The sequence below is a fragment of the Pipistrellus kuhlii genome, unplaced genomic scaffold (genome assembly GCF_014108245.1).
Source record: "Pipistrellus kuhlii isolate mPipKuh1 unplaced genomic scaffold, mPipKuh1.p scaffold_m20_p_7, whole genome shotgun sequence".
NCBI lineage: Eukaryota > Metazoa > Chordata > Mammalia > Chiroptera > Vespertilionidae > Pipistrellus > Pipistrellus kuhlii.
Genome location: NW_023425573.1, coordinates 29,246,181 through 29,254,764, shown reverse-complemented (window position 1 = coordinate 29,254,764; position 8,584 = coordinate 29,246,181). Strand labels below are relative to the sequence as shown.

Sequence of the window (8,584 nt, the reverse complement as noted above, 5' to 3'; positions counted from 1 at the left end):
AAGGCCAAAAAAGTCATAAAGATCACTTGGAAGAGAATAAATGGAGAAGGCTCTAGGAAAATATGCCCTGGGACACACCATTTAGATAAAAAAGAAACCAATAAATTGAATCTGGAAACAGTGAAGTGAAATGTGAAGGGGGAGGGGGAGGGGAGGAGGGAGGCAGGGAGCACCAGGCCTCTAGGGCTCTTTCTGCTGTGACAATAGCTGGGTCTATAATTCTGTGAAATGACTACAGATAACAAACTGGTGGAAGCAGGAGAGGGTGCCATTTTGGAACACTGAGATTTTTTTATTATTATTAAAATGTATTTTATTGATTTTTTAGAGAGGAAGGGAGAGGGATAGAGGGCTAGAAACACCAATGAGAGAGAAACATCAACCAGCTGCCTTCTGCACACCCCCTACTGGGGATGTGCCCACAACCAATGTATATGCCCTTGACTTGAATCTAACTTAAGACCCTTCAGTCTGCAGGCCGACGCTAGTCTAGCCACTGAGCCAAACCGGTTTTGGCAGAACACTGAGATTTTCTAACTGCAAAGAATGGCTCCCCTGATGAGTTAAACCTGGTAAAATGATTCCACCTTTACTGTCTCACCCACCTAACTCCTTTCTGTCCCTTACAGAGGCATGGCAGCCCCACATCCAAGCCTTTGTGCTCCACCCTCCACCGTAAACAAAGCCCCTGGTAGTGAATTTTAGAGACAGTATAGGCAGTTTTAGGGGAAAAGGGGATTCGTGAGAGAGGAATGCACATGTGAAGGAGAGAAGTAGCCCCAAGACTCCAGAATGCTTATCTTACTTTCACAGAGGATAGAGAAATGTTACAAGAGGAAGACAAATTTTCACAGAAGATAAATGAGGAAGGAGTCCAATTAGAAGGGAGCATAGATAAAGAACTTCCAGCCTTTAAAACCTTAGACAAGCCAAAACCGGTTTGGCTCAGCGGATAGAGCGACGGCCTGCGGACTGAAAGGTCCCAGGTTCAATTCTGGTCAAGGGCATGTACATACCTTGGTTGCAGGCACATCCCCAGTAGTGGGTGTGCAAGAGGCAGCTGATCGATGATTCTCTCTCATCGATGTTTCTAACTCTCTATCCCTCTCTTTTCCTCTCTGTGAAATAATAAAATATATTTTATTTTTTTAAAAAAACAAAAAAACCTTAGACAAAGGGGCTTAGTTGGTTACCCCCTCGAGAACCCCTCTCTATGTGGGAATGGTATTTGCTTCCAATAAATTTCTACTCTTTTACTAACAAGTTCTTTTAGTCTGGGAATTTTATTCTTTAAACTTCATGAGGCAAGAACCCACAAGGAACTCTACCTATCATAGGAGGTTCTGGGGTGTCCAGCCCAAGTGCCCTAGAGTCGACAAGTTTCTTTGCATTCCTGCAAACACACACACACATCCCCTGTATTACAAGGTTTTTCCATTCCTGATAATAGACTTTTTACTCCAGTGCTAATGGGATCTCACCTAAGACTCCAGGGGAATCCCCTGCAGACCTAAGAAAGGCAGCATTACTTTCCTTACAAGCTGTGAGAGCTTAAATAAAACTAACATTTACAAAACACCTAACTAGTGTCTGGCCCCAAACTGGCACTGACCACGAAAGGACGTCCAGCCCTTCGAAAAGTCATAGAGGTTTAATTTGAGCCAACTTTTGAGGACATGCCCAAAAGTGAAATCTTACAAGATTGAGATAATGCTCTGGGTAATGGCAGTTTTGCAGTTTGTTGGAGGTAGCATAACTGGAGCTATGTAAAATCCATTGGTGGTAGATTAGGGAAGCAGGAGAAAGCAAAGCAGGGGTAATATCTGAGAAAAAAGTAAAATGGAGAGACACTTCATTTGCCTTGGTGGGTTCAGCATAGTTAACAATCAACATTTTCAGCACATAGAGATGGTAATCTCTAGTGGGAGACTGCCCTGAGGGATCTGGGAAAAGGGATTACCCAGGTATTCCGTAGGTATATTATCATTACCATAGATGCAGAAAGACAGCAGACAGGCTCAGTTAAGGTAAAGATTGATCTTTGTCAAGGAAGATATCCACCTAGAAAGTTTTGCATTCAGACCATCCCATGCGGTTACTTCAGGTCTGAGTGTATAAAGCCCACCATGCAGTTGCCCCCTGAGCTGTCAGGTTTAGTATGCCGCCCCTTTTCGTCCACACTGGGCTTAGAATAGAAAGGGCCGCGTGTGCCAGGCCATCCCTGGTCACAGGCTGCTTTTCTGGAACATCACATCCTTCCGTCCCGCTCCCCCACACCTGCCAGAAGGGTGTAGGCAGAGCAGGGCTGCCTCCTGTCCATCTGGCGTCTTAATTGGTTTCAGCCCTAACGCCCAGGGCCGCTCAATGAAGCCCCGGTTTCTCGAGCTCTACAATGAATGATCTAGGCACGGACATCCGCCCCCCACTGGGGGTGTGTGGGCGACGGGGCAGACGCCTGTGAAAAGCTCCATGGAGCCTTCCCAGACTTCAGGGCTCACTATAGTTGCCCTTGAACTTAGACATTCCGATCTGGACAGGCCTTCTTGGGACGGATGCCTGGGCTACAGCTCAGCAGAAGAGGCCAGGACTCCCCAGGAAACATGGCGGCCTCAGCTTCCGGTCCGCGGTCCTGGAGCCCAGTGCGCGTGCGCTCGGCCCCGCCCCCTCGCCACCCTTTTTCGCCCGCGCGTAGGATTCTGGGGCGGCCAAGCCACGTCGCGCGCCAATTGGTGGCGTTTCGGGCCCGCCCTCGGGTGACTGACAGCGCCCTGACCGCCACCGCCCAGCAGCCGCTGTTGCCATCACCGAGGGTGCAGGCCGCCGCCGCCGCCGCCGCTCGCGGGCTGCGTGTCCGCCTCCGCCGATCAGCTTCTGCCATGGACCTGTTCGGAGACCTGCCGGAGCCCGAGCGCTCGCCGGCTGCCGGTGAGTGAGGGGCTGCCCTGCGGGCGAGGAGAAGGGGGCAGGCGGGCGGGCTGGTGGCGGCCTGGAGGCCGCGGCGCCTGAGGTGGTCGGCGGGAGGAGAGGGCGGGCAAGCGCGCCCGCCTCCAGCCCGGCCCCAGCCCCGGCGTGCGCACTGCAGCTCCGGAGCCCCGGAGCGCTCCGCCATGTTCGCTGCGTAGGAAGAAAGGGCTCTTACTGGAGACGCGGGCCGGGGACAGCGCCGGCCCCGCGGCCTTTGTGTGCGGCCCCCACGCGCCGGGTAGCTCCGCGTCAGCCCGGCGCAGAGTCCCTCCCTCCGCCTTCGCACGTGGAGCAGTGTCCGGCCCTCTAGCCCGCAGCCCTCCCGCCTGGGTCTGGATTGCTTTTCCCTGGAGCAACGTTTTTTTTCCGCGCGTGTGTGTACAAGTTCAGGCTTTTGTTTTGGTGTGTTTTTGTTTTTTACCCCAGATATAAAAGGAATCGCCAGCGTTATCGTTCGTGTTTTTGAATCTTCTGTGCTTCTCTGATTTTCCGGTTGATAGTAGTTTCCCGGGTCACGGGAAGTCTCCCTCTCCCCAGAGTCAGGAGCACCAGCCCAGGTCCACCCCCATCGGCCCGGCTCTGACCACGGGGGTGAGTTCCTGCAGGCTGGGGTTTGAGCCCCACGCATTAGCCTTAGGACACCAGCGCCTTTGTTATTGCTGTGTGTCCGGGTTTTAATGGGACAAATCCTGCTGACGTTTCCATGCTGCATTTGCAGGTGAGACCTTAACTTCCCAAACCCGACTTGTTGGCAGAAAACCTGGAACACTTGAAAAACACATACAGATTTCCAGGCTCATCCCCACTAAATCGCAGAGTCTGGGGCTGGGCCCTGAGTCTGTTAATAAGCCCCCAGGGGATTTTGCTGAGCGTGCTCACCCGGAGGGCTCAGAACTGCTACTGCAGGGGCCACAAGGGTGAATAAGAGCCAGCCTTTGCTTTCCAAGAGCTTAGTTCTGAATACAAGTGATTGCAATGATAACTGGCAGAAGTTAAGGACCGTGGGAACTGCTGAGTGTTGGAGGAGAAAGTAGGAAGGAAAGAAAGGTATTGGAATTGGTTGGGCCTCTGTTAGTAAAGATGGGTAGACTTGTGATTTGCAGAGATTCCAGGTTGGCTACAATATGCGCAAAGGGAGAATATTAGCTCTCAGCTGACCACTGTGGAGGAGTACTGCAACTTGGGGCACTGGAATGGGGGTGGTTCTGTCTTTCTCGTGGGCTGGATGTTGGCTGTCACGTGGGAACAGCCTGGCCAGTCTCTGCCATTCCCTGTAATGGCTGGTACAGAGCATTTAAGTTCTCAACTTGGCCATTCGTTTTCTAAATTGTTCAAGTTGAGCATAAACACTGTGGCTTTGTGTATGCAGTTCTTTTTACCTTGTTGTTGGAGTATAACTTGTATCTGACTATGTTTGGGGATGTGCCTATAAGCTTTTCGTTAAAAAAAAAAAAAAAAATCATAGCTTTTTACCAGCAATCAATTTGGGTCTGCTTAGAGAAAGGCATCCTTGAGATGATACAACCATCAAACATTTTTTAAAAATAAAAAATAATTTTTTCAATTACAGTTGATAAACAATATTATATTAGTTTCCAGGTATACAACATAGTGATCAGACATTTAAATAATTTGAAAATGATCCCCCCATAGGTTTAGTGCCTATCTGGCACAATGCATAGCATAATTATTACAAAATTATTGACTATACTAGAGACCTGGTACATGAAATTTGTGCACAGGGAGGGTCCCTAGGCCTGTCGGGCAATCAGGGCCTTCTGGCTACTCGCAGGTGTCTTCCTTCATTCCATGACGCCCCCTGGTGGTCATCGCATGTTATAGTGAGTGATTGAATTTCTGGTCTCCTGGTCAGACCTCCAAAGGGACACTTTGCATGTTAGCCTTTTATTTCTGTAGTAGAAGCCTGATGCACAAAGATTTGTGCAAGAATGGGCCTTTCTTTTCCTGGCTGCCGTCACTGCCTTTTCGTTCTGGCCTGGAGTTGCCTCTTTTCACTCCAGTCCTGCCATCCCATGCTGCCCAGAGGCCCTGTGTGTCTGGGGCAAGAGGAACTCCTGCATCCTTGCCATGGCGACGACGCAAGCATCCCGTCCTGTCCCTGGCCACTCAGCGCCTATGCATGCTAATTAACCAACCCACCTTTGTTGGGTTAATTTGCATACTCACTCCTGACTGGCTGGTGGGTATCGCGAAGGTACGGTCAGTTTGCATCTTTCTCTTTTATCAGTGTAGACTAGGGACCCAATGCACAAATTTGTGCACCTTGAAAGGAACTGTGGGCTGTGAGGCTGAGGTGGCACAGGGGTGGGTCTTGGCCCATCCTCTGTGCTTCCAGCTGTGGCCCCCAGTCCTGCTGGCACTGCTCCCATAGGCTGACAGCACCCCTCAAGAGCAGGGGAAGGTGGAGAAGCCATTAGGGGTGATCAGGGCCAGCAACGTGTTTGAGTGGGTCTGGCACCAGCAATGGGTGCAAGCAGTGGCTCTAGCGCTGGCAGTGGGTGCAAGTGCCAGGCAGGGCTGTGGCATGTGGGAGCAAAGAATTTTTAATAACCACCAGAGGCTTGCTCCAATGACAGCAACCAGCGCCTCACCTTAGTCTGGCACCCTTGCTCACCACCATACCATGCAGCCAGTGCACATCATGGCGACTGGTTGTTCGTTGTTCCTCCATTCGGTCTATTTGCATGTTAGGGTTATATATATAATATTTTATTTTATTTTTTTATACACACACACACACACACACACACACACACACTCTCTAGAGCTCCGGTGCACAAAGTTCATGCACAGGAGTGGTGTGTCCTTCAGCCCAGCCTGCACCCTCTCCAATCTGGGATCCTTCTCACAATCCAGGACTGCTGGCTCCCAACTGCTTGTCTGCCTGCCTTCCTGATTGTCTCTAACAGCTTCTGCCTGCCAGCTTGATCACCCCCTAACCACTCCCCTGCCAGCCTGATTGATGCCTAACTGCTCCCCTGCCAGTCCAATTGCCCCTAACTACTCTCCCCTGCAGGCCTGGTTGCCCCCAACTGCCCTCCCCTGCTGGCCTGAACACTCACAACTGCCTTCCCCTGCTGGCCTGATCCTTCCCAACTGCCTTCCCCTGCTGGTGTGGTGGCCATTTTGTGCCCACATGGGGTTAGCCATCTTTCACCACATGGGGGCAGCCATCTTGTATGTTGGAGTGATGTCCTGGATCTTGGGGCATGGGATGGCCTGGGTGAGGGGCCTGTGGTGGTTTGCAGGCTGGCCATGCCCCATGGCGGCCCAAGTGGAGGCCCTGGTATCTGGGATTTATTTATCTTCTATAATTGAAACTTTGTTACCTTCAGTGGAGGCCTGGGCGGGCCAGGAACTTGGTTTCCTCTATCACCAGAGGAATCCAAGCCTCCTGTTTGCAACTTGGCCACAGCCATTTTTGTTGAAATTTATTTATCTTCTTTAAGTGAAACTTTGTAGCTGTGAGTGGAGGCCAAGGAATGTCAGGGCTGTGGAAACTTGGCTTCCCCAATTGCCGGGGGCAACTCAAGCCTCCTGCTCTCTCCAGCTCTGTGGCTGCCACCATTTTTATTGGGATTTATCTTCTATAATTGAAACTTTGTAGCCTTGAGTGAAGTCCATGGTCAGCCAGGGTGTGTTGGAAGCTTGCTCTGTGGCCGAAGCTATCTTGCTTCTGCTTGCTCTGTGGCCACAGCTATCTTGCTTCTGCTTGCTCTGTGGCCGCAGCTATCTTGGTTGGGTTAATTTGCATACATACTCCTGACTGGCTGGTGGGTATGGCTTGTGGGTGTAGCAGAGGTATGGTCAATTTGCATATTTTATAAGCTAGGATAGATTCCCTATGTCAGTGTTTTTCAACCTTTTTTGGGCAAAGGCACACTTGTTTCATGAAAAAAATCACGAGGCACACCACCATTAGAAAATGTTAAAAAATTTAACTCTGTGCCTATATTGACTATATATAAAGTAATTCTCTTGAATAGGAATCAAATAAATACAAAGAAAGTATTTTATAATTACTTTATTATGAAATATTAAGTAAACAAAATAGTGAAAAATTATAAAATTCTTGTCTTGTCTGCACCTACGGCACACCAGGCAACATCTCTAGTGTGCCGCGGAACAGGGGTTGAAAAACGCTGCCCTATGTTGTACTTTACATTCTGGTAAAAATCCTAACAACTTTTTAAAGTAAGTTTTTATATATTGATTGATTTAAAAATATATACTTTCATTGATTTTAGAGAGGAAGGGAGAGAGAGAGAAACATCAATGATGAGAGAGAATCATTGATCAGCTGCCTTCTGCATGCCCCCAACTGGAGATGAAGCTTGCACCCCACACACGGGCATGCACCCTGACTGGAAATCTAATCATGACCTCCTGGTTCATAGGCTGATGCTCAGCCACTGAACTATGTCGGCTGGGCTGTTTTTATTGATTTGAGAGAGAGAGAAACATTAATGTTTGGGATAGAGCCTGCTTGGCCATGTGCCCTAACTGGAAATCAAACTGGTGACATTTTGGTGCATGAAACAATAGATACTCTACCAGCTGACTACACTGGCTTACAAGTTGTTAGCCTGTGACCAGCTAAAGTGGGGGGGAGGGCATCTTCAACTCTGGCTGAGGTGCCAGAGGGCTGCATGGTATTCAAAACCCCCCTTCCCTGGAATGGATTAGTGAAGTCTCCCTGCCTTCCAGAAGGGCACTGACATTCACTGGCCCTGCTTGGCTGTATGTATTTTTTAAAACAGCTTTATAAACAAAGAAGGTGTGTATGTTTGTAGATGATGGGAAGCTGAGAGGGCTAAGTACTAAAAGTGAGAGACAGAATTGGGATTACAGTTCTCTTGTCAGGCAGTTAGTTAAACCAACAAGGTGCCACATTTTGTTTGAGAAAGTATATTATTGACTGATAAAATTAAAAATGTAATGAACAGAGTAAATGAACAGAAAATGTTGTTATCATAAAGTGGATGGAAGGATGGGTTGAACTGCACTATAGTGACCCTCACACGTGGTGTGTGGGATCACACATTTCTGAGCTATTCCAGGAAACAAGAATTGTTTAGGACAGGTGATCTGACTAGTTTCACATCCCAACTCTGTTTTTATTAACTGCTTTCTGTGGCTGCTCCTGCTTCTGTCAGGTAGGAGAGCACTACCTCTACTGGCTTAGCACAGGGTGCAGCACGTGCTCAGTAGATGTAGTGTGTAAGCTGTTAACTTTTAACAGCTATTTAAAAGGGGAATACATGCACTCTTAACTGGATTTTGTGGAAACACTTAAGAGTCCAATTGGAGGAAATATCACACTGCTCAGATACATCAACTGTATTTTTTTATGCTCTATGATTTTTGTTTTAAACATCACACCTTAAGCTTCTTAATTTTTTATGGTTTGGGAAAAAAATGTATAAAGAACACATCATAGGCATACCTTGGAGATACCAGACCATCTGGATAAAGTGAGTCAGTAATCTTTTTGCAGGTGGAGGGTCTTGCCTTCATTTGGTAAAAAAGGTAACACCTGTGAAGCCCAATGAAGGGGAGCACAGTAAAGCAAGGTGTGCTTATAAATTTTTTCAGATTT

At 48.5% G+C, this 8,584-nt stretch overlaps 2 protein-coding genes across 10 annotated transcripts in view; one reads left to right on the top strand and one right to left on the bottom strand.

The window, feature by feature from the left end:
* Nucleotides 1-647: 647 nt before the first annotated feature.
* Nucleotides 648-4,109, bottom strand: LOC123651674 (serine/arginine repetitive matrix protein 3-like). Its single transcript, XM_045575703.1, has 2 exons — nt 1,167-4,109; nt 648-919 (listed from the first exon to the last, which is right to left on the bottom strand). The coding sequence occupies exon 1, from the start codon at nt 3,674-3,676 to the stop codon at nt 2,516-2,518; it is 1,161 nt and encodes a 386-aa protein (XP_045431659.1). The 5' UTR covers nt 3,677-4,109; the 3' UTR covers nt 648-919; nt 1,167-2,515.
* Nucleotides 2,785-8,584, top strand: part of LOC118709893 (ILK associated serine/threonine phosphatase) — a 28,905-nt gene continuing 23,105 nt past the window's right edge. For 4 of the 9 annotated variants that reach the window (XM_036422197.2, XM_036422199.2, XM_036422202.2 and 1 more), the window contains exon 1: nt 2,785-2,925. In XM_036422197.2, the coding sequence (XP_036278090.1) occupies nt 2,877-2,925 (49 nt within the window). In that variant the 5' untranslated portion in view covers nt 2,785-2,876. The remainder of the gene's footprint in view (nt 2,926-8,584) is intronic. The other 5 variants (XM_036422201.2, XM_036422198.2, XM_036422200.2 and 2 more) reach the window with 4 other exon arrangements.

What these genes read in the sequence shown, in the direction of transcription:
- LOC123651674 (XM_045575703.1), bottom strand. Translation starts at nt 3,676, where the DNA reads ATGCAGCATGGAAACGTCAGCAGGATTTGTCCCATTAAAACCCGGACA.